This window comes from Toxorhynchites rutilus, chromosome 2 (assembly GCF_029784135.1).
Source record: "Toxorhynchites rutilus septentrionalis strain SRP chromosome 2, ASM2978413v1, whole genome shotgun sequence".
Lineage (NCBI taxonomy): Eukaryota > Metazoa > Arthropoda > Insecta > Diptera > Culicidae > Toxorhynchites > Toxorhynchites rutilus.
Genome location: NC_073745.1, coordinates 2,072,739 through 2,099,391, shown reverse-complemented (window position 1 = coordinate 2,099,391; position 26,653 = coordinate 2,072,739). Strand labels below are relative to the sequence as shown.

At 40.6% G+C, this 26,653-nt stretch overlaps 2 protein-coding genes across 3 annotated transcripts in view; both read left to right on the top strand.

Moving 5' to 3' along the window:
* LOC129771931 (ecdysone-inducible protein E75) overlaps positions 1-26,653 on the top strand; it is a 222,003-nt gene that overhangs the window by 34,592 nt on the left and 160,758 nt on the right. The window lies entirely within an intron of this gene.
* On the top strand, positions 18,810-22,919 carry LOC129771933 (uncharacterized). 2 transcript variants are annotated; one of them, XM_055776081.1, is made up of 3 exons: positions 18,810-19,295; positions 19,386-20,435; positions 20,520-22,919. In XM_055776081.1, the coding sequence occupies exons 1-2, from the start codon at positions 18,910-18,912 to the stop codon at positions 20,284-20,286; spliced, it is 1,287 nt and encodes a 428-aa protein (XP_055632056.1). In that variant the 5' UTR covers positions 18,810-18,909; the 3' UTR covers positions 20,287-20,435; positions 20,520-22,919. The 2 variants fall into 2 exon arrangements, with proteins under 2 accessions (XP_055632056.1, XP_055632055.1); XM_055776080.1 differs by having other exon boundaries at positions 18,810-20,435.

The window sequence follows — 26,653 nt, the reverse complement described above, 5'->3', positions numbered from 1 at the left end:
AACGAATTATTGATTTCTCGGTCTCTCAGACCTATACGCGAGTACAGGAGTGTTAAACCTAAATCATGCACCCTAAGGACAAAATATTAAAAAAAAAAAGGTATGGAGTAACTCTGTTCACGATTAGATCTAGCCGTTGAATTCCACAATTGGGAAAAAATTGATTTCGTGGTTCAAAACAACACTGTATTTCGAAACTAGTATAACTAGGTTTAATAAATTCGAAGTTCGTGTGACCTATCCGATTTCCTATCTTCGAATGACTCCACTACCACTTTCACTGGTATTTTATACGATACCAATGGTTAGTGGAGAATATAGAACAATTCTCCTATTGGCTAACAGCGAACGAGCGATCATTGTTGCGAAAGAGAGAGACTGTGTTGCCTTTAGTACAACCGTGTGGATTAAGGGTGACCAATTGGCATAACTATTTCATTGCTTTTTAGAAGCGTTTTTGACGTAGGACTACGTCTTTCATTTCTATACCGGGGTGTAAAATCAAAGTTTCGAAAACGATATCACGCGAATGAAATCACGACCTACATTCAATCCCTTAAACCAAGCTTTCGTCGAAACCTTAGGGATAATCGTGTGTAACCAGCGACCGAACTCATCTTCACTTCACATGCGCTGCCAACTAACGAGTGTGTCCTGACGAGGAATCTGAAAAAAAATCGTTATAAGCAATTTGCCTTTCAAAAAGTGTGCCTTCTGAAGCGCCTACCTTAGCTAGCGAGTCCGCTTTCTCATTCCCCGGAATCGAGCAATGAGAGGGAACCCATGCTAAGGTAATCTTGAATAATTTTTCGACCAAAACACTCAATAGATGTCTTATTCTTGTTAGGAAATAAGATGAGCGTTTATCAACTTTCATTGAACGAATTGCCTCTATTGAGCTGAGACTGTCTTAATAATAATACATTCATGCGAATAATACATTCATGCGAAAGAGTTTATTTTGATGTTTTCTATCCATACAACACTGCAACCAAATACATTTGGTTTTGTGATTTTTCAATCAATCGCAATTGACAGGAAAGCTTCTGAATATTATTTTCCCCCTTTAGTAGATAATTTTCGTATCCGTTATTGGATGCATAACATGAAAAACGGAAAATTTTTCACATCGCGAAAGTCATGTAATTTTCGAGCGATTATTTGCTTCCTACTCATATAATGCTGCGACCAAATACATTTCGTTTTGGATATTTCAATCAAGTGCGATCAAAGTAAGACCACGTCTTTCGGCAATTTATTAGAGGTGCAATGAATCTTAAGGAATTCCCGCTCTACACGCACTGGCAAACGATGTTTACTCAACAATTTCTCAAACGAGAAATGGGTGTTCTGTACAACGTCAGGTTGTAGTTTTTTTTGAACAGAAATCCATTTTCTCTTGAAGTCCGCCTCCGATTTGACAACTTTTGGGTTCTTCCGGAGGGCCCGCTTCATAATCGCCCAATATTTCTCTATTGGGCGAAGCTCCGGCGCGTTGGGCGGGTTAATTTCCTTTGGCACGAAGGTGACCCCGTTGGCTTCGTACCACTCCAACACGTCCTTTGAATAGTGGCACGAAGCGAGATCCGGCCAGAAGATGGTCGGGCCCTCGTGCTGCTTCAATAGTGGTAGTAAGCGCTTCTGTAGGCACTCCTTAAGGTAAACCTGCCCGTTTACCGTGCCGGTCATCACGAAGGGGGCGCTCCGCTTTCCGCAAGAGCAGATCGCTTGCCACACCATGTACTATTTGGCAAACTTGGACAGTTTCTGCTTGCGAATCTCCTCCGGAACGCTGAATTTGTCCTCTGCGGAGAAGAACAACAGGCCCGGCAGCTGACGAAAGTCCGCTTTGACCTAGGTTTCGTCGTTCATTACCAGGCAATGCGGCTTCGTCAGCATTTCGGTGTACAGCTTCCGGGCTCGCGTCTTCCCCACCATGTTTTGCCTTTCGTCGCGGTTAGGAGCCTTCTGAACCTTGTATGTACGCAGGCCCTCCCGCTGCTTGGTCCGCTGGACGAATGAACTTGACAAATTCAGCTTATTGGCGACATCCCGGACCGAACTTCTCGGATCACGTCTAAACTGCTTAACTACGCGCTTGTGATCTTTTTCACTGACGGAGCATCCATTTTTGCCGTTCTTCACCTTCCGGTCGATGGTTAGGTTCTCGAAGTATCGTTTTAGTACTCTGCTGACCGTGGATTGGATGATTCCCAGCATCTTACCGATGTCCCGATGTGACAACTCCGGATTCTCGAAATGAGTGCACAGGATTAATTCACGACGCTCTTTTTCGTTCAACGACATTTTTCCAAATTTACGAAAAATTGACAGTGAAGCATGGCCAACGTGATCTATACACTCGTATCTGATTATAAGCGAAAGCTGAAGGTATAATTCCTAAAAATTAAATTTCTACAGCGTTTTTTCCGTGATGCAATTTGATGTGACACACCCTTTACTTATCAAAATTTTCCATTGAGCCAATTTTGCGAAAAATTTTGAAAGCAGAGGATTTATTGAAATAAGCATCCGAGCACTCTTTGTCCCACTAAGGAGCACCAGGGCGTCGGCGAAGATTTGCACCAGGGAAACGTTTCGTTTGAGCTTGGATGGCAGTGTGGTAAAACAAACTAGCAATGAAATCATATTCTTCGAGAGGTGGAAGTTCAGGAGTCGAATTGATGCTCTCTGATATAATACTAGCAAATTTCTCCCAGTCAATATTATGGGTAAGATCGTATACAACTTCGACCAATTTCTGGGGACACATCTCATTGGCAATAGAAACAAGGATTGGTAAGTGATCGCTACCGTGAGGATCTTGGATTACTTCCCACATACAATCTAAAGATAAAGTAGACGAACAGAGTGACAAGTCTAGTGTACTTTCTCTTGCAGGGGGTTTGGGTACTCTTGTAGCTTCGCCAGTGTTCAAAATTGATAAATTGAAATTATCGCATAGATCGTAGATGATTGAGGAACGGTTATCATCATAGAGTGCCCCCCAGGCCACACCATGTGAATTGAAATCACCCAAGATTAACTTGGGTTCAGGTAAAATCTCGATAATTCCATCGAGTTGGTTTCGTGAAATTCCAACTCTGGGAGGAATATATACAGAAGCAATGCATAGATCTTTTCCCCTTATTGTGGTTTGACCAGCAACTACCTCGATTCCTAGAAGCGATGGTAATGGGATTTTATAGAAGGAATGGCATTTTCTGATCCCCAAAAGAACGCCACCGTGTGAGTCTCTTCGGTCTAACCGCATAATGTTAAAATCATGAAAATTCAAGTCCTCGTCAGGAGTAAGCCATGTTTCACAAAGAGCAAATACGTCAGAATTTATATTGTTGACTAAAAATTTTAACGATTCGATTTTGGGTTTAATACTTCTGCAGTTCCATTGAATAACTTTAATTGTATCTATATCGCTTATAGAACAATTAGGCATCGAGTGAGAAAATGGTTGCAAGGAGGGGCCATTTTTCTGTCAAGAATGCAAACAATGCAGGAACCAAACTAACGATAATACTTTTGAGGGGCTCGGGAATGTTTAAAGCATCTAGAATGTGAGCTTGAGCTTGAGCTTGGGTAGACTGTACAATTCGTAGTTGCTCTCCGTGATTGACCTGAACCAACCAAATTGCACAAAGAACACACAGAATGACGCTTGGGACTAGCAAATCATTCTCGTTGTGCAATTCTCGGTGATTCGAGCTTTAAATGGTCAATAACGACGCCGGCCACGTCCTTACAGTCACCAGGGGAAGGGAAGGAATGTTAGTATGATATTCGCCGCCCGAAGGCCAGAAGGGTCGCCTCTATAGCGTGGTTCCCTAGCGTTTATCATGGAAGGGATAGTTGTTAGTGGGAATGGTTAAGAACAATCAGGATTCACTGTGGTAAGTGATGTGATTATGTAAACGGAAACTATCGACCATTCGACGAAACGAAAATCCAAAAATCTCATGTGACACTGCCACGTAGATTATCTTTATGTATCCTAAAAAGGAAAAGTTGTAAAATTCATTGGATCATCTATATATTCTACTATTCATCGCACGTATTTTTAATTGGAATTCTGGGAAACCTGAGAAGGTAGTCGATGAAACTTCTCTAAAACACGAAAATTTAAAGAACAATACACAAAACAAAACTCAAGCCACTGAATTCCAATAATTGACGCAAAAAATATGAGACGTAAATGACAAATTTAAAACATAAAATCCCAATAACAAGTATGTATTTCTTGAGGCAAGTATGAGTTTTCGACAATCGAATATATACTTATCATTATTAAAGTGTCTTAGAAATCTTTGGATGCATGTGTACAAAATATTTATATCGTTCAAAGTTCATCCCACTAGCAATTCAAACACTGAAAGAAAACAAACACAGCACCACGATAAAAGCTTTCCCAAGCTTAGAACCTCGTTTTATTTAATACGTCACACATCAAGTGATTTCACTAGCCTGCTGAGCGTTCTAGCGCCCTATGTTATGCAAGTACCCACGAGTGAGACTCGATATTGTACGGGAAAGGGTTAATGTACGGCTGGATACAAATCCAAATCCATCATATGGCAACAGAACCCCTGCATTTACATGTATTGTAGTATGTGTATGAGAATGAAAATAATTGAAAACTTAGCTCCAGCACCAACTCATCATGTTGCACTTCCTGCAATTTCTCTTATGGTGGTATTCACTAATATGGTTTCACTACGATACGCATACCATCACGCACCTCGATTAGCACGAAGTAAAACACATATACAGAACTGAACGAACATGCTTCAACCGGTTCGACAAATGATTACATCAGCGGTCTTCGTCATGAAAAAAAAAACTTGAAATTCGGAATCATTTTATGAAATTCCACATGACGACACTACACTATTGCAGGAAAAGACACTTCCTACTTAAGTAGTAGATTTCCTGTAAGTGGAACCACACTTTTTCACCGGAGAACGCTATATTTCCACAGCAAAAACGGAGCTACCGAAAACACGTCTGCTCACGACGAATGACCAAGATTCTCTCCCGTTTAAAGCATCTAGAATGTGACTCGCAATACTTGGAAGGGAAAATAACCCAGCTTTGGAAGACCCGGACGGAGTGTTCACGTCTTTTTGTGTTCTCGCGGAAGTAAAACCAGGAGGTGTTTGCTTTGGAGGTGTTTGTTTTGGAGTTTTATCACTTCCAGAGGATTTCTCAATTGGTTTAACGTTTTCTTGCTTCTTACGAGGAGTCGGAGGAGTAAGAGGAGCAGAAATTTTTCTTTTTCTTGAGCCTCCCGGTATTGACATGAATGCTTCTTCAATGGAAGTAAAATTTTCGCAATCATCGGTTGGCAGAATTGCATAAGGGTTCTCTTGTGCTCCAGGATTAGGGGTCTCTTTTGCCACAGCCCTTTCGAGCATTTCAGCATAGGTCGTCTTGGATCGTTGTTTGAGAGAGTTCTTAACTTTTGCCTCCCGCGATTTAAACGCTGGACACGCAGAAAGATCGTGAACTTCCCCTTTGCAAAAAATGCAGTTATCGGCGTCTTCAGAGCATGGTTTATCCTCATGCATCCCTCCACATTTTGCACAACGTATCTTGTTGCTGCAGTGGGAGTCTGTATGCCCCAATTGCTTGCATTTCATACAACTCATCACTTTAGGTACGTGAAGGCGCACCGGAAGCAAAACCTTTTCAATTTCCACAAATTGTGGAAGAGCTTTTCCGGGAAAGGTTACTCGAAACGAACCTGATTCGAAGTACTCTTTCCCTTTTTCGGAATGAGATACCGAATGCAATTTCTTGCAAGCAAGTATCTTCAGATGATCAATATTGGCATTCTTGAATCGACCTTTTCCTTCGTTTAATATTTCATCACACGTTAGACTAGGGTCGGTGATGACACCATCAATTTCAACGTCTTTTGAAGGAATATAAACAAAATATTCCTCCGTAAAAAGTTTGCATTGCGTAATCTCAGTGGCTTGCTTGCCGTCTTCGACAACCACGCGAAGCTTGTTCTGTCTAATAAGTTTTATCGAATCGACCGTGCTGAAATTCTTTTTGAGTTCTCTGGCTATTGTCAAAATTCGCAGAGCTTTCTGACGGGGGCGAAAATAAACATGGTAAAGTCCATCGGAATCTTCAGGATAGGACTTAATCCGAGGGCCTGTTTTTGATGGTGGATCGGGGTTCTACTTCCTTTCCACTCTGCAGCGAAAGAAAAACACGTCCTTCTCCGATGAGATCAGGGAAGGAACTGTGAGATGTCGGTATTGTCGTGTTCGTAATAAAACGCAATATTTAAGAAAACGATGGTCCTTAAATTGGACTGTTCGATTATTTATCAAATAAAATTTTAATTTCATATTTTTAAGTTGAGGGTAAATATCTTAGTAAGATATGCAAATCTACCCCACAAAAAAAAAATACAGTTGAAAGTGAAACGATTGAAACAGTATTTTTCAGTAGTAAATAAAAATAGATGTCGCTGATATGAAATGTTTTTATATTATACCATATTATGCTCGATAATTTCGAGAAAGTCTTCCACGTTTTTGGTACAGTTTTGCCATAGCAGTTATTGCAAAACATTGAAAAAAGCAGCGCAACGCTAATTTGTGCTGATAAGAATGAATCACGACTCAAACTAAATCAAAATTTCAGAATCATAGTTTCTAATCTAATTATTGCTAACAAACAGCATTTTATGAATAAAAAGAACAGTCCTACATAACATCTCACACTTTTTGACGTAGGACTACGTCTAACCGGAAGATATAGGGGGTGAAATGGAAATCTAGGCACTGAACAAGTAGGAAAAAATGCAAGATTTGGAACGCTTATAACTCGAGCATTTCTCAATAGATCGCAAAGGTTTTTGCATCAATTGATAGGAAATATATCTACGCATGTATCATAACGAATAACATTTCATTTTTCATGAGATAAATAATTGAATAATTGTGAAATATCAAGCATTGTCAAAATGCCCTATGTGCCCATTTTTGATTGGTCCATTTTGTGCTCCTCAAATCGTACCGACCAAAACGGGCAACCAGAGCAGCAGCGAAATAGAATGAAGCACGATTGGAAAGGAAAAAGAAAAAAATGAACGAAACATTGGTCGCAGTCTCACACATGCGTAATTCTCGAGCCAGCCAGTCAGCTTAAAAATCCCCGCTCCGCTGCCGTAACGATCACATTCTTTGTGTGGACACCGACTGGACAACATCGTTGCTGGACGGGCTGGACGGCGAGGGATCGAGTGCCTTTCTCAAGGCAAGAGGGCGGAGGTGGTAGCGCTGGAGTAGAATAGAGTAGAGTTTTCAAAGAGCCTTTCTCAAGGCTAGAGACGAATGAACTGCAAAAGTTTAAAGTCTCTATAATACAATACCTTCCTTCCTTCCGTAACGATCATTCTCATACAAACCGTACACCACATCAGTTCGCATCACAACACATCAACAAACCAACCCAAGCAGCCATGTCTGGACATGGTAAAGGAGGAAAAGTGAAGGGAAAGGCAAAATCCCGCTCGAACCGTGTTGATCTGGAGTTCCCCGCAAGGGTAGCTAGGCCGAGCGCGTTAGTACCAGTGCACCAGTACACCTAGCCGGCGTTATATAGTTTCGGCCGCCGAAGTGATCGAGTTAGCTGGCAAAGCTGCTCGCGACGATAAGAAAACCCGCATTCGGAACAGAACACATTCGGTTCGATGGACATCAAGACAACAGGCAGTTGCAGAAAAGAAAAAAGTTTGTTCTTTATACAAACTGCTTTGGTGGCAAATCTAGAACAAGGCGGCATCGAGGGCGTTCGAAATGGGTTTTTTTCAATACCACGAGTACAAAGTTTTCTAAATTGGAACCATTCCATAAAACAAGGCGCTTTTCAGAGCCATTAAACCTTCCAAAAAAAGGGTTTAGGAAATACAGTTCAATGCTTTCTAAAACATTATCCAAAATAATAATAAAACACCAATTGATTTTTTCATAATTTGTTTGCCAGGACTTTACGAAAAAATTTGCCCCCTTTACGAAAATTAATTCCAGTGCTTCACCCCTATCAGTATTTTGCAAAAAAAATTGTAGTATATCAGTAAAGTAATGTAAGAATACAAACAGTGTTCAAGTTATATTCGCAACAAATTTGATTTTATACTTGTATCTGACTACAAAAAGGTATATAAGGTTTGGAAAGTCAGTATGGTACCTGAGCCTGAACGATTTCCGCCAAAATCGTAATTCTTGAGAACTTTGTCGAAAAGCACACCTCATGTCTTCGATATTCACTCTGTTACGGTGTTTTGTTCCCATCAGCAGCATAGTAGGTAATCCAGATTCACATAACTCGTACGCAAAAGATAACAACACTCGTAACCAGCGTTGCCAATGTTCCAGTTTAAACTGGATTCTTCCAATTTTTTTACTCGATCCAGTCAAACAGTTAAATCCTGAAATCTTCCAGTTTTTCATATATTACCCACTTTTATCCAGTTTTTTATATATGGTCTTCAGTTTTACCCATTTTGTGTAAAATAAATTCACAATGTATTAATATTATCCCTTTCCACCCTTCCTATCCCCTGACGAATTTTGTTTTTTGACATTCATCATTCGTTAGATCCAAAGTATATTGGATTGGATTGATCTTTCTTCATTCAATGTTATTTCCTGCTTACACTTCTGAGCTCATAACGGTTAGCGCGCAGTGCTTTTTGAACTACCATTTCGACCACAACTGGTGTTATGTACATAGCGAGAAATCTTACCCAAAATAGTTCATTGAGCCCACGTTCTATGCTGGCTTTGAATTAATATAAACATCAGATGGTATAGGTCCTCCAAATGAGTTCAGAAAATTATAGAGTCGATGTGCTCCATTCGATCTTGCTTCCGTTTATTTCAAAAGGATATTGGTTTTGTGTTTTTAAATAAAATAATTTATTTGTCATCTAAATTTATATTATCGCCTTCAAAACAAAACAACAATCCCACGAAGCGGTAATTTGAGTAAGTAAAAGTGCCACGGGCCATATCGCCAGTAATTATGCGTTGGATGAACGTGGTATCACAATTGGATCGTTTAAAGATGTCTTCAGCCACTTGATCGCGATGAAATTTTTGATGAAAATTGAGCTCTTTTGACACTAATCGTGCTGCGACTTTTCTCATGCCCAAAACATTAACCAAAATATGACGAACGGTCTCATGACAGATATTTTATTCAAAAGCTAGCACTCTCAAACTTAAATGACGATTTCCGAGCACCATTCCTTCTATTTTGTCCTTGTTTTCTTCAGTTGCAAAGGAGGATGGTTGTCCTTGACGTGGAAAATCGTTTATCTCTTCTCGGTCGTCTTTGAATTCCTTATACCATTCATACACCCGTGTTTTCGACATAGTTGAGTCACCAAATGTATTCCGCAAAATTCCCAACGTTTTGGCACAACACAAAATTTCACATGATATCTTTGACCAACAGAAATATTTATACCAAAAATTGCAGAGAAAAAAAAATGAAGGTGTAAACAAACTAAATGACAGATCATGCTCAAAATTGACATTAAGACCACTGACAGCAGTACCAACTTAAAAAATGAAAAAATAATCAGCGGGAAGATTTGAAATTACAAATACAGATATATTTGACAGAATGTATATTTTTTCAAAATACTTGAGGATACCTCCTTTTGATCTTGATACCAAAATTTTGTTTGAGCAAATCTGGTACAAAAAGTAAAATACCAAAAAGGTGGAGAGAAGTAGTTTTTCAATACCAAAATTTGATAATTTCAATATCAAAGTAATACTTGAGCAATGTTGTTTAGATATTGGATGTGCTCATTTTAGTGATGAAATAGTATTGTGGGACCCAATCAAATATTATTCCAGTATTTTTACACATAGATCACTGCATAAATCAGTACACGGAGGCGTCAGTTTGACAGTTTTGAGTATTTTGTTTCTGTTACCGAAATGTATTACATTTCGTCGCACCTTACATCAGAACCCCTTGAAATGTATAAACAATAAAGAGATCTAGAGATCATTCGAGGCATTGTGAAATTCATCTAGATTATAAAGATACCATTGTGCGCGAGTGAATTGAATACGCAGATAATTGCAGTCGAAATTAATTTAAATAATTCGTTGAATTATTTCTTGTCATTCTGAGTAAGAAACGAAATTATTATTTTTATAAAAAATGTAAAAATATTAAATAATTTCTGAATTTATAGGCTATTGATAAACATAAGAGTCTGTCTAATTGTATGCAGGACAACTCATACCTAGGAGACTAAATGTAAGAAGGAATTTCTATATTTATACCTACAAATAATATGGATCAATTGATTCTAGGAATTTTATAATTTTTTTGTCCTGTGGAATAAAGGAAATTTATGAAATCAGAAAACCTGCATATAGTTTTGTTGACAACATTTTGCAACAATTTATAAAATTCATTTACTGAGATCAAACATGGCTGAAAAAAGCTCAAGCATTAAGAAGTCGACAAACGCCACAGCTTCATCGTCATCCAAGAAGGGAGTACCACAAAAGAAAGGCAAAACGAACACTGATGATGTTCCAGAGCAAGACAAGCAGACCTACCTCAATCTCTCTGCAATGGGTCGCAGTTGTCAGATTTGTCGAGGAAACGACGATATGGAGATGGTGCAGTGTGACCACTGTGATAAGTGGTTTCATTTCTCTTGTGTAGGAGTATCGCAACAAGTAGAAAGCCAGGATTGGAAGTGTCCAAAATGCGTAAACGCGTGGACATTAAGATCACACGAGCAACTCGAGAAGGCACAATCGAAAGCGATGTCCGCTCAATCGGAAAAATTGAAGATAACCCAAAATCAACCATTGGAATATGAACGGAATTTACAACACGAAAAGGCACCATCGAAAGCGAAATCCGTAAAGTCGAATAAAACGAAACAACTACAGCTTAAACTATTAGAAGAGGAACGAAAATTGCAGTTAGAGGAGGAGGCAAATAAGCGGAAATATTTAGCAACAAAATACGCTCTATTGAAGGAAATCGAAAATGAGGAACCTCCATTCAACAACGAAGAAGAACATTCCTTTGAAAAGGTCCAGGAATGGCTCGAAAAAACCGATTTAGCTACCGCGAATCAGAGCTTAGAAGAGCATATAGTAGCTAACCCACCGGAACGTGAATCAGTTCGACCTGATGCATCAGTCCGTCAAGAAACCGTCGTTCCCAGTGTAAAAAATTCACTGCTTAGTCCGGAAGAGTATCCAACGGATTGTCTTCTCACCCGTAGACAACTGGCCGCGAGACAAGCGGTATCAAAAGAGCTGCCAACATTCTCTGGTAACCCAGAAGAATGGCCAATCTTTCTGGCCACGTTCAATAATACCACCCAGCTCTGCGGATTCTCAAACGACGAAAATCTATTTCGCCTACAAAGATGCCTTAAGGGCAAGGCATATGATGCAGTTAAACGGTTCTTATTGTTTCCAACGAATGTTCCTCGCATCATATCAACCCTAAAAATGTTGTTTGGACAACCAGAGGCTATAATTCTCAGCCTTATCAACAACATATCTAATATACCTGCACTGCGTGAGGATAAACTTCAGACACTCGTGGACTTCGCTATTTCTGTTCAAAATCTCTACGCGACGATTGAAGCTTGTGGAATTCACGAATACAGCTGTAACCTATCTTTGCTTCACAACCTTGTTGATAAATTACCAACATCAATGAAATTGTCCTGGGCATTACATAAACAATCATTACCAGTAGCCAATCTTGATGCATTTGCTGCATGGATTTTTAAACTTGCAGAAGCCGCTAGCTCAGTCAACTTACCGAGTATCCCACCATCAGATGTAAAATCAATTAGGAAACCCACTACCTTCGTGAACACGCACAGTAACGTCAGCCTGCCGGACCAATATGACAAACACATAAATCATAATACGAATAAGCCATCATAAGCTGGATCATCCCCATCGTGCATCGTGTGCTAAGCCAATTGCACTACAATCGAAAAATGTAAACGATTTTTAGAGTTGAGCTACGATGCTCGTTGGGCAACTGTTAAAGAATGCAATCTCTGTAGAAAATGCTTAAAACCACATAAAGGCGGCTGCAGAATAAATAAACTTTGTGGAATAAACGGATGTAGTTTCAAACACCACGAACTATTGCACAATGATCAAAGGGATCAATATCAAAATAGAAACGTCGAACCAACGAATCCTCAATTTGAACCGCAACCATCCACCAGTCAAGTCGCTCAAAACTATAGTCATCAGAGTGTGGCGAGCTCGGTACTTTTCAAAATTGTTAAAATTGTCCTCTACGGTGTTGGCACTCGAGCAGAGATTTACGCGCTGTTGGATGATGGGTCATCTGTAACACTGCTAGAGCAGAATTTGGCGGATGAATTGAAAGCGAAAGGGATCACTTCCCCACTATGGTTGAAATGGACCGGTGGGACCTGCCGGTATGAAAAAGACTCCCGGTTGACTGATTTACAGATCGCCAATCACGGAAACCCAGGGAAGAGGTACACTATTAGAAATGTACAAACTGTAAATGAGCTCTTGCTGCCGGAGCAGTCGATGGATGTCACCGTTCTCAAAGAAAATTATCATCACCTACGTCGATTACCACTCCAATCATATCGTAGTATACGTCCGAGGATGTTGATTGGCGCCAATAATGCGTTTCTAATAAACACAATAAAAAGCAAAGAAGGAAATTCGCACGATCCCATCGCCGTGAAAACAAGACTTGGGTGGACGATTTATGGTGGGAGAGTAACGAAGGTAACCGAAGACGTCGCACATCATTGCTGTCATATATGTGAGACCCCGGTTGACGATCTACACAACGCTATGAAACAGTTCTTCGCATGGGAGAGCTTGGGTATAAGAAAGCCGGAGAGAATTCTGATATCGTCGGAAGAAGAACGGGCTAGGGAGTTGCTGGAAGGTTTAACCAAGTAACATGATAATCGATATGAAACGGGCCTCCTTTGGAGATACGATAACCGATAGTAGACAACTTGCGATTCGCCGGACACAATGTCTTCAGAAACGTATGCTGAAAGATACGATACTGGCTAAAATTCTGGATCGTAAAATGAAAGAGTACATAGAACGCGGCTCTGTTAGGAAACTCACATCCACTGAACTACAGGAGCCACGTAATCGGGTCTGGTACCTCCCAGTATTCCCTGTCACCAACCCTAATAAGCCGGATAAAGTTCGCCTGGTTTGGGATGCGGCGGCTAAAGTTCATGGCATCTCTCTGAACGCACTCCTACTTAAGGGGCCAGATTTGCTAACGTCTTTGGTTAGTATATTGTATCAATTCCGCGAATTTCGCATAGCACTGAGTGGTGACATCCGCGAAATGTTCCACCAGATTGGAATAAATTCAAGCGATCAACACTGCCAGAGATTTTTCTGGCCGGAGAATGGTGGTGAATTGACAGTTTATATCATGCAAGTCATGACATTTGGAGCATGTTGTTCTCCATCAAGCGCACAATATGTTATGAACAAGAATGCCGCACGATTCGCTCAACAATTTCCTGCTGCAGTGGATGTAATTACACGGAAACACTATGTCGATGACATGTTAGTCAGTGTGGAAAGTGAAGTAGAGGCTATCGAATTAGCCAAGAACGTAAAATATATACATGCACAAGGAGGGTTCGAGATTCGCAACTTTATCTCAAACTCCTCACGAGTGCTTGAAGCTCTTAGCGAAGGTAGCACTACCGAAAAATGTCTCGACTTATCCACTGAACTATCCACTGAAAAAGTTCTCGGTATGTGGTGGTGTACGAGAACCGACCGTTTCACGTATAAAATAAATTACAATCGTTTCGACAAGAGTATACTCAATGGAAGTCGGGTACCGTCAAAGCGTGAATTGCTGCGGGTACTAATGACGATTTTTGATCCTTTAGGATTAATCTCGCATTTCCTGATGTATTTGAAGGTAATTCTCCAAGACGTGTGGCGCAGTCAGATCGGATGGGATGATCCGATCTCGGATGAACAATTCAGTAATTGGACTACATGGCTCTCCTGGTTGCCCCTCGTGGAGAAGATTCAAATCCCAAGGTGCTATCGAATATGCACATCCATCACGAGTTGTAACGAAGTCGAGCTTCATACTTTCGTGGACGCAAGCCAAAATGGCATTGCAGCAGTGATATATCTACGGTTTCAAGAAAATGATAAAATTGAAACTACAATCTCAGCGGCCAAAACACGAGTCGCACCCCTTAAGTACACTCCAACACCACGCCTTGAACTTCAAGCAGCTGTAATAGGCGCTCGACTGGCCGACACATTCGGTAAATCGCTTTCTACAAAAATAGCTAGGCGATATTTCTGGAGTGACTCACGAGACGTGATTTGTTGGCTGCGTTCCGACCATAGGAAATACAGCCAATTTGTCGCTCACAGAGTGAGCGAAATATTGGATCTTACCAACATTTCAGAATGGAGTTGGATTTCTACAAAAATAAATATCGCAGACAATGGCACAAAATGGCATCGACCCCCTGATCTCCGAAGTGAGGGTAAATGGTTCTGCGGACCAGAATTTCTAGGAACACCTAAAACTCACTGGCCATGGCATCAACTAGGATCCAGACAAACTGAAGAAGAGCTGCGTCCTCATATTCTGTTACACGTGACCTCCGCCGCACCTGTCCTCAACATAGATGACTTCTCGTCGTGGAAGCGGCTGATCTCAGTGGAAGCATATATATTACGTTTTGTTTTCAATATACGAGCTAGTTCCGAGAAACGAACCAAGATCCTCGGCCCTCTTACATCACCGGAACTGATTCGAGCGGAAAGACACATCTACCGTCAAATACAGCGAGAAGCATTTACCCACGAACTGGCGATTCTAAGAAGTTCAAACGCTAATAAAAAAGAATTTTCACTGCCGAAAACCAGCGTTCTATATAAATTAAATCCCTTCGTAGACCACGACGACATTATTCGTATGCGCGGACGCATTGACGCTTGTAAATTTGCTACGAACGAAACGAAAGCCCCGATAATATTACCAGGCAAGCATTCTGGTACTAAACTCATAGTGCAGATGTACCACGAAAAATATTACCACCGTAATCATGAAACGACACTCAATGAATTACGCCAGAAATTTATAATTCCCCGAATACGACGCATATACAAGCAGGTAAAAGCAGACTGTCAGTTATGCAAGATAACCCATGCTAATCCCGTTCCCCCTCTAATGGGTAGTTTACCCGAGGCACGGTTGGCTGCGTACTGTCGCCCGTTTTCTTACGTGGGTATAGACTATTTTGGCCCTATAATGGTAGTTGTCAGAAGAAGCTCAGAAAAACGTTGGGGAGTCCTGATTACATGCCTTTCGACACGTGCCATTCATATTGAAATCGCATACAGTCTGAGTACAGCATCATGCATTATGGCGATACAAAATTTTATTGCACGTAGAGGGACACCGATCGAAATTCACAGCGACTGTGGTACTAACTTTCAGGGCGCTAGCAAAGAACTTATGCAAACCTGGAAGAATGTTGACCAAGAGAAATTAATGAAAGAATTCACAAGTACGGTTACCACATGGAAATTTATCCCTCCTGCCTCCCCACACATGGGAGGTAGCTGGGAAAGGTTAATCCAGACTGTGAAAAAGAATTTAAATCAAATTCAGCCTGGAAGGTCTATCAACGATGAGATCTTAAAGAATATTTTAACGGAAATTGAGAACACCGTGAATTCACGACCACTCACGAATGTACCGATCGATAATGAATCCGCCCCAGCATTAACCCCGAATCATTTTATTTTGGGGTCGTCTAACGGAACCAAACCGGCCGTTCCATTTGATGATTCTGACGCTGTTCTACAACGCTCATGGCATACCTCTCATGTAGTAGCGAATTCGTTTTGGAAGCGTTGGGTTCAGGACTATCTTCCCACACTCACGAGACGGACTAAATGGTTCTCGAATGTGAAGCCAATCGAAGTTGGTGATATTGTGATAATAGTGGATCCAAGGTTTCCCCGAAACTGTTGGCCTAAAGGCCGTGTAATCTCTACAAGTTGCAGCCAAGATGGTCAAGTTCGACGTGCTACGGTCCAAACATCGTCGGGCATTTACGAGAGACCGGCAGTTAAACTCGCTGTTCTGGATGTACGGCGCGTCGGTCAGTAAACCGATCTTCCTCGCTGTACTGGGGGGGAGTGTTACCGAAATGTATTACATTTCGTCGCACCTTACATCAGAACCCCTTGAAATGTATAAACAATAAAGAGATCTAGAGATCATTCGAGGCATTGTGAAATTTATCTAGATTATAAAGATACCATTGTGCGCGAGTGAATTGAATACGCAGATAATTGCAGTCGAAATTAATTTAAATAATTCGTTGAATTATTTCTTGTCATTCTGAGTAAGAAACGAAATTATTATTTTTATAAAAAATGTAAAAATATTAAATAATTTCTGAATTTATAGGCTATTGATAAACATAAGAGTCTGTCTAATTGTATGCAGGACAACTCATACCTAGGAGACTAAATGTAAGAAGGAATTTCTATATTTATACCTACAAATAATATGGATCAATTGATTCTAGGAATTTTATAATTTTTTTGTCCTGTGGAATAAAGGAAATTTATGAAATCAGAAAACCTGCATATAGTTTTGTTGACAACATTTTGCAACAGTTTCAGTTCCCATTCGTTGGAATTTTCATATGTCCTTATTCAAATGTTAACGGATGGGAGCTAAAGCAAACCACGCAAAAACCTCAAACGAAAGGTAAGGTTAGGCTCCGTGCATAAATATATTGTTTTTTTTTTTGTACGTTTTTCGTGAGTGCGAAAAGCTAGCAACGAAAATGGTCAAAAGAAACACTACAGAAATGTCAAAATGTCGCCTCAGAAGAAAAAGAACAGAGGTATGGTTCGATGTAGTGATCTATAACCTGAAACCGTAGCCCCATGCACTTCAATCAGATCACGTTACATTTTTTGACACTGACACTCAGCATGTTTCTGGAACACCAATCTGCAAAGGTACATACCAAAGTTTGCAGATCCTGGCAGTCCGAATGGCATTTGACTAATTTGAATATTTTTGCATCGTCAGCAAAAAAGAAACGGCATTCCGGAGGTATCAGCAACGAAACATCATTCAAAAATAATGAAAATAATAGCGGCCCGAGGTTACTGCCTTGCGGGACTCCAGAATTGTTGGAAAACGTCTCCGATTCTGAGAGGCCAATCTTGATCCGAACTGAGCGATCTAATAAGTAGGATCTGAACCAATTAACACTTCTTGATGAAACACCGAGTTTATCCAGTTTAGCGAGGAGAATTTCGTGGTTCACTGAATCGAAAGCAGCTTTCAAATCCATGTATGCAGCATCAACTTGCCATCCCGAGTCCATACTTCGTAAACAAAACGATGTGAACTGCACCAAGTTGGTGGATACCGATCGCTTTGGGTAGAAACCGTGCTGTTGTATGTCGATATAGTATTTGCAACAAGCAAACAAAGACCCATTTACTATTATCTCGAACAGCTTAGAACATGCGCACAAGGACGTGATACCGCGGTAATTACTAGAGGTGGGCAAAATGGTTCTTTTTAGTGAGCGGATCAGAGCGGTTCCGCTCACTAAGGTGAACTAGCTCTTTTCAACAGCTCACTCGCTCTTTTCATTTCGTTTGATTTTTCTTAGAGAATTCGATCAATTTAGTAAAAAGCTTAAGAAATTTATTGGTATTACTGTTAAAATGTTCAATTTATTAATAAATGGTTGAAAAGTATGTTTTGAATATATTTTAAGTTAGATTTACATTTAAAAACATGATCTTCGCAACATTCTTGGGAGATAGTGCACTTCGCCGCTCACTAATGAGCTGTCCCGTCTTCGAGAAGATTCGCTCACATGGAACAGACGTAGCAATGATGCATAGCCTGGTAAGCATAATCCGATATAGATTTGGGTAGACATGTTTCCTTGAATTCCACGGTCTCCAGCGGGTCTCCATGTCTGGATAAATACGGTTGGTTGGTATTTGTCCAGTTCCATGATGCAGGCAGTCCTTGGATCTTGTGTTGTTTGTACTTTGCTGATGGTTTCGTCGAACTGCTCCCAAATAGATGACTTAGCAGCAGAAGGCTGGAGCTCAGGTTGTTGTTCCTCATACGTTGCAGTACAATTTTGTTGCATCTTTTGCAAAAGAGCATGGTATGTTTCGTTGAACATCGCCTGGTCAGAAAAACCTTGTTTTTTAAATCTTGGGTCTAGAAAAATAGCTTCAGGGATAAGATCATTCGATTCTCTATCTCCAAATCGTTTTACAAGACCACTATGTAACTCATCAACCAGCTTTTTGACAATTGGTGGAAGCGAATCGGATGATTTCTGTTTCAGTTTAGTTTGATCAATCATCATTCGTGCAAGTACTGCACTTTTGGACAAGGTGACGGATTTTTCAGCAGATATTTCAACAGTTACTTCATTGAAAGTACGAAGAATGTCCATGCTTGACTCGATGATTTCCCAGTCTTCAGCGTACAGCGTTTCGGATCCAGTAAGGCCAATGTTGCCATGGCAACTCTGCTTCCATAGTGTTCTGTAGTGCCTATACAGCTCGTGAAAGTTTTATCGTTTTCTTAGTGAATTAAACAAGTTTAACTCACAAAAGATTGGATATAAATATGCAACCGTCCAACTCAACCGAATTGAATTCCATCAAGATTCAAATTGATGAAAACTCGAACGACGAAGGACTTCACAGCAAATCGCTGGAAGACATTGCTTCTTGTTCTTCGTCCATTCTTAACTCTCCAAATCATGACACCCTTGATGAAGAGATGAGCGGTGAGGATGACAAAATAAATATCACCATCAAAGAAATTCGCCAAGGAATGAGTGATACTAATCGGATGGAGTCTTTGGTCGAACGCCAGACGAAGACATTCGACAAATCGAACAACAAAATGAGTGGAGCGACGAGGAGGCGCATGAAAAGATTCATTCAACGAGGCTATGACAAACAACAAGCCCGTGAAATGGCTCTTGAGAAGCCTCCATCTGATGTTCCGGCGAAAAGACCTAGCAATGCAATGGACTTGAGTGGCTCTAGTGACGGTAAACCTGAACCAAAGCGAATTAAGGACACTTGCAAAGCTAGGCCGTATAACGCTGGAATAGGAAAAACTTTCTCGTTACCCACTGGTTCAAAATCTGCGAACCAAAGGTTTGTTAATGCAAAAAACTGCACTTCCGGGCTTTCCAAGAACCTGGAGGGTGCTAAAAATTGTACACAAACTAACCAACTCTCTTACAGCGATGTAACCATTCGTGTGAAGGTGGGAATACTCCCAAAAAACTATCCAGTAGTTGAGCTAAGCACAGATCAACAAAATCTTATTGAAGATGCAATTTTTGATGCTGTTCTACTTCAGCGGAAAGAACAACTGAAACCAAAATTTGCCAATTGCACCTACAAACCAGGGTACATGATTATCAACTGTCTCGACAAACCTACGTCTGAGTGGTTGATGAAATTGGTCCCTTCCCTAGTTCCGTGGAAAGACGCGGAGCTTCTGGCTGTCGATGAGAGCAACATTCCAAAGCCAGACATTCTTGTTACAATCTTTCCGAAGAGTGTAAAATACGATAACAACATAATTAAAGCGCTTATAGAGAGCCAAAATAACAACATCAACACTGACGCGTGGAGAATCCTAAAACGCTCAGTGATCAATAATTTGCACATCGAGTGGGCACTCACGGTCGACGGAGCATCAATGAAGACGCTAGTTAACCGAGGCATGACCATCAATTATAAATTTGGGCAAATTTCGTTCAGAAAATCAAATAGAAGTTCAGGCAAACCCAAAACAAAAGACCCAGAGGTCTCTGATGAAGGGAAGAATCCAAACTCTGGACAAACGGGCTCCACTTGTTCAGACCTAGAGGGCAAAACCAAAGGCGTCAAATGCGTCAGCGGTATACAGAACTCAGGGTCAAACAAGATCAGTGCCTGTTTGTTCCAGAGGGAGAGTTCAAGCACTTCATCAAGAAGACCTGAAATCACTGCTGGCTGTTCAAAAAGCTTCAATGATACCACTACGAATGTTCAGAAGCAGACCAGCACAAAGACAATTGGAAGCCACTCCAATCAGAGGGATAATCTCATGCCCCTGAAGAATGGTAACCAACAAAACCCACAAAATACAGAATAATGTAAAACTCATTCAGGTGAACCTTCACCACGCCAAGGGAGCAAGTAGTGTCCTATGCAGAAGGTTCATTCACGAGAATTTGGACGTGGCTCTTATTCAAGAGCCTTGGTTCAACAATCATAGAATCCGAGGAATTTCTACACCAAAAAGTAAGCTCATTTACGATAGCACACAAACTGCACCAAGGGCAGCAATTCTTCTACGGGATAACATTGAACATGTACCCTTTACAGAATTCATCAATAGAGACATCGTGGCAATACAATTGGAGGTACCAACGACCCGAGGGAAAACCGCCATCATCATCGCATCAGCTTATTTTCCAGGAGACAACGTTGAAATTCCCCCATTAGAAGTTGCTGCGTTGGTTCAACACTGTAAATTGAAGAACAAACAATTCATAATAGGATGTGACGCTAATGCCCATCATACGGTCTGGGGTAGTAGCGACGTCAATACTAGAGGTGAGTGTTTGCTTGAATATTTAATGTCGCATAATATTAACATTTGTAACCAGGGAAACGATCCAACATTCGTTAACTCAGTTAGACAAGAAGTTCTTGATCTAACACTCTGTAGCTCTAAATTATCAGATACGTTAAAGAATTGGCATGTGTCAAGTGAAGAATCGCTATCTGATCACAAACATATAATGTTTAATTATAATTCAGGAGATCTTCTGATAGAACAATTCAGAGACCCTAGAAAAACAAACTGGGATATTTATCATTCCAAACTTCTCGACAATAATTCGATGTCATTGAAAATTATTTCTTCCACTGAACAGCTTGAGCTAGTTTCGTCGGAATATGGAACCAATATTTCATCAACATTTGAAGAAAGCTGTCCACTAACGCGGAAAACATCAAGTAAGGATGCATCTTGGTGGAACAAAAAACTCGAAAAGCTTAGGAAATTATCTAGAAAACTTTTCAACAAGGCAAAAATTACTTCTAATTGGACAGAGTACAAAAACTGTCTAACGGAATATAATAAAGAAATTCGCAAATCCAAAAGAAGGACTTGGAAGCTCACTTGTGAGCAAGTTGAAAACATACCTGCTGTAGCAAGACTCCATAAAGCCCTCTCAAAGGATCATACCAATGATCTTGGTAGTCTAAGAAAAGAAAATGGACAGTTCACAACCGATTCTCAGGAGACACTTAGTATCATGATGGAAACACACTTCCCAGGATCAATCCAAATGACTTCGGGAAACGCACAGGTCCTCAATACAGCTCAATCTTGTCCAATCAGAGACGAGAATAGAGCTAATGAAATGGCTAGGGCGGTCTTCACGAAGTCAAGGGTTGAGTGGGCAGTGGATTCCTTGAAGCCCTTTAAATCTCCAGGACCAGACGGGATTTATCCGGTGCTGTTACAAAAATGCAAGGATATCACTGTCCCTCTTCTAACGGAGATGTTTAGAGCTAGTATGGTACTAAGCTACATTCCTAGTAAATGGCGAGAAGTCCGGGTTATATTTATTCCCAAAGCTGGCAATCGTGACAGGACAACTCCCAAAGCGTATAGACCAATTAGTCTAACATCTGTCATCTTAAAAATGATGGAAAAGATTATTGATCTCCATATCAAATCATCATATTTGAACAGGAGACCATTAAACAAATCTCAATTTGCCTATCAAGCGAATAAATCAACTGAAACAGCGCTTCACACGTTAATTTCAAAACTAGAGAAGTCTTTAGACGCAAGAGAAATCTCACTTACAGCTTTTCTTGATATTGAGGGAGCATTTGATAATGCTTCACACAATTCTATAAGTAGAGCTATGAAAAAATGTGGTTTTGACATGTGCATCTCCAAATGGATACATGCTATGTTAGCCAACCGAATGATAACAGCCAAATTAGGAGGATCAACTCTAACGACGAAACCAACAAGAGGCTGCCCTCAAGGAGGAGTTCTGTCTCCTTTGCTGTGGTCTCTTGTTGTTGATGAACTTCTCAACAATCTGACCAACCAGGGGTACGAAGTCATTGGATTTGCCGATGACATAACTATTTTAGTTAGGGGTATATGTGAGCATACTATTTCCAACAGAATGCAGACAGCCCTAAACTACACACTCAAATGGTGCAAACTGGAAGGACTCAGCGTCAATCCTTCTAAAACAGTTATAATTCCATTCACCAGGAAAAGAAAGTACAAGATTGCAAATCTTAGATTAGGAGGTGTACAATTGGAGCTTTCCAAACGAACAAAATATTTAGGTGTCATACTTGATCAAAAGCTAAACTGGAACGACCACCTAGAGTATGCTATTTCTAAAGCCCGAACTGCTCTTTGGGCATGTAGTAGTATATTCGGAAAAAAATGGGGTCTAAAACCGAGAATGATTCACTGGGTATACTCGGCAATTGTGAGACCCAGGTTAAGTTATGCTTCGTTAGTGTGGTGGCCTAAAACAACACAAATATCAGCTCAGAAAAAGCTTGATAAACTACAACGTCTGGCATGCCTATCAATAACTGGAGCAATGCCCAGTATTCCTTCCAAAGCCCTAGATGCTCTTTTATACCTTCTACCCCTGCACCAATATGTGCAACTTGAAGCGGAAAAGGGTGCTCTTAGGCTTAAACGTACGAAACAATTCCAACAAGGAGATCTTAAGGGGCACTTGCAAATCCTGAAAGATTTTCAACTGAATCCTATATTAATCATGAACGAAGACTGGATGGAAACAGAGACTAACTTCAGCGTTCCTTTCAAAGTGATTGAATTCAATCGCAGCGTATGGGAAGAAGGTGGTCCAATAACTCGTCCGGGATCACTCGTGTTTTACACAGATGGGTCAAAAATTGGAAAATCTACAGGAGCTGGGATTACTGGACCAGGGATAGATGTCTCAATTCCAATGGGACAGTGGCCTACAGTTTTTCAAGCAGAAATACATGCTATTCTAACATGTACAAACATTTGTTTGGCTAGGAAACACAGGTATGCCAGTATCTGTATTTTCTCAGATAGCCAAGCAGCTCTAAATGCATTGAAAGCATATACTTGTCAGTCAAAGCTAGTTTGGGAATGTATTCTTTCTTTAAAAAAACTAGCTGTAACTAATGACGTTAATCTATACTGGGTGCCTGGTCACTGCGGTATAGAAGGTAATGAAAAAGCTGATCTTCTAGCAAGATTAGGATCTTCAACTAAATTCGTCGGACCTGAGCCATTTTGCGGATTATCTACATCCTGTCTGAAATCCGAGCTCAAATCCTGGAAAATATCGATGATTGAAGCCAACTGGAGAGCTCTATCAACATCACGACAATCAAGATCATTCATTACACCTTGTAATAGAATAACACGCAGCCTACTCAGCTTGAATAAAGCCGATCTGAGTATGTTGACTGGGCTATTGACCGGACATTGTCCGAGCAGGTATCATCTCAAAAAAATTGGGAAAATAACGGATGATAAATGTCGTTTCTGCAATTTTGATGCTGAAACTTCGGAACATTTACTGTGTCAATGCAGTGTATTGATTCAGCAAAGACTGCGGATTCTTGGAAAGGGAATTCTTATGCCTAACGAGATATGGTCTGCTGAACCAAAAAAGGTAAGAAACTTCTTAAAAGAAGTCATACCTTCTTGGGGGGAGATGCAAAGTCCTAGTGCGACTATCACTTATTCCTTGAGTGATGGAACGAACTGACAGCGCATATATAGTAAACTGGAGTGCACCACAATAGATCAAACTAATGGTCGCAGTGGTTCAATGCTCCTACAGAAGAAGAAGGCCAATGTTGAAATTACAGACTCTTTATTCACCATCATTCGCTCTAACATATAAAATGTAGAGTTCCACCTCGTTGGAACATCCTGCTTTAGTCTTAGAGCCGGTTTACCAAGCTTTTCCTGCATTTCGGTCAGTTTTGAGGCAGCATGGCTACTTTTTTTGAAAAATTTAATTATAGTCTTGCACTTATCGACAACTTGTTGTATGGAGTTTTTAATCGCGCTCTACACAACTAAGCTCAAGGAATGTGCAAAGCAGCCCAGCTGTCTCATGTTCAATATTTTTGCTGCTGACTTCATATTGGAAGCGTTATCAGTAACAATTACAATCGTTTTACTTTCAATCCCAAACATACGAAGCACATCACTCACCCACTTCGCTATATTCTCACCGGTATGCCTTGGCGTGAACTCTGAGCACTCCAGCAGGTATGATTTTAACGTACCATTTTTATCAATAAAATGTGCAGTGAGTGCATAAAAACCAGTGTTGGTAATGCTGGTCCAACCGTCACAAGTTACACAGACAGCCGGAGCTTCCAGCACCTCTGATTTTACTTTTGCTACCAACTCATTATAAGTAGCAAGCATAAGCCCATTAGACAATGTTTTGCTGCTTGGAAGTGTGTAGGACGGATTAAGAAGATGTATAAACTTCTTGAATTCCTCATCCTCAACAATTGAAAAAGGATGGAATTCCTTACAAATCATTTTTAATAGCTGGATGTCAATAAGCCGGCTTTTGTGAGGTGATATCGGTTTAACGATCTCGACGAATTGTGTCATCGAAGACTGCGGGATGAACCGCGTAAAGTTTGACCCAGAGGTACTAGTGTCGGATGTCGTTGCAGATTTTCGGTCTTGATTGCTGGGAAGAGGTTGAGTTTGTACATCACCTGAAGTTTCAACAGTTTCTGCTGCGGGTTCAGAACGTGGCTCCGTCTGCTCTTTCGATGCACCATCTACTCTTTTCAGAGGAATCATGGGGTGCTTCGTTTTAAGGTGCCTCTTTAAGTTGCTTACAGATCCCGCAGACATAGCGACACGGGCTTTGCAGTACCGGCATAAACCTTTACCGTCTTCCTTGGAAAAATGGTACCAAATATCACTCTGCGTTCTTCCTTGCGGTAACATTTTGGCTAAAAAAAAAAGAATAAAGATGATTACTAATGAATCGTGCTCCGTTTTTCTATTTAAGCTTACCATTCAGATAAACGGAATATCCAATTTAATTTTACTGAAAAAACAGCAGAGCAAACTCAAGCGTGGATACGTACCACCAAACTAGGAGATTAAATGATTTTGCAATTTCATTGTTGACAGAAAAGCATAATCCGAGCAATAATAAATGATTTCGGTTGTTTGTGTTTGTGGGCAAAACCGTCCCGCTCTCAATACCGCTCAGAACAACTCTCGTTCGCTCAATTTTCGCTCGCTGCCACGGTCAGTAGTCAGTACTCAGATCAGTGGATGGAATACATACAGCAAACAGCACGTGGCATGCGCTTGCAAGCGTTTTCGCTCTCGCTCTCGATCAGCTCTATCTTGGTCGTTCGTATGCCAACTTCCAACGCCCAGCTCCCATTCAGGGATCAGGGGTTCTAGTTCAGTAGCTCGCGTGTAGTGATCCCCGATTTTTGAAACTAATCGTTCATCAGCTAATCGAATACTTTTCATCAGTTTGTTATTCGATACGATTATTCGCCTCAAATAATCGATTAATCGATTAATCGTCACACTGAGAGAAATAATTTGTTAGACTGATTTTCTCATTTGCGAGAAAGCATTCTGGAATCAAAAAAGTGTTCATTCTGCCTGAAAATCAATTACAGTAGAACCCCGATTATCCGCGGAATAGTCGGGCTAGATCACCGCGTATAACGAAAATCGCGGATAACGCAACTAACGTGCTAAACGTGAGGTGCAAGCATTGAAAAAATATATTTTTAGCATGGACACCATGTTTTATCAATACAGAAAATATTGAACTATCCATCTGTATGGTCGTGTACATCAGTGATCAGATAATGTGAAAGCCATGACCAAAACAAAAGAGCATGAGTCTACCACTCACTGACAAATTTCGGGAAGGTTTATAGATTTACTAAGGAACTCGTAGTCGCGGATCATCCGCTCGCGGAAAATCGAGGTTCTACTGTATTATCTCTTACTCTTACCTAAACTTGTAAACAAAGCTCAATTCGCGTTGACGGCATTGGGCTTCATTTACCAGTTTAGGGGAGCGTCAAAGATAACGTTTTTTTTTTCTCTGGGTTTGTATCGATTAATCGACGTAAATTATTCGTTCGCTTCGATTATTGGTTGCGCAGTATTCGTTCGATTTATAATCGATTTCTGTAGGAAGTATTCGATTAATCGAACGATTATCGGGGATCACTACTCGCGTGGCTTGGCTGGCGCGCGGTAATGCTAAGATCTTTTACATAGCTCTCGCTCGCGCTCAGCCTAATCAACAAATTCATGTATCAGTTTTTTTCCTGAAGTGAGCGGTGAGTTACCGCTCTTTATAAAAGAGTGGTAGTTCGCTCACTCACTTTAAAGAACCAGCTCTTTAGATCAGTTCGAGAGCGGATCGCCCACCTCTAGT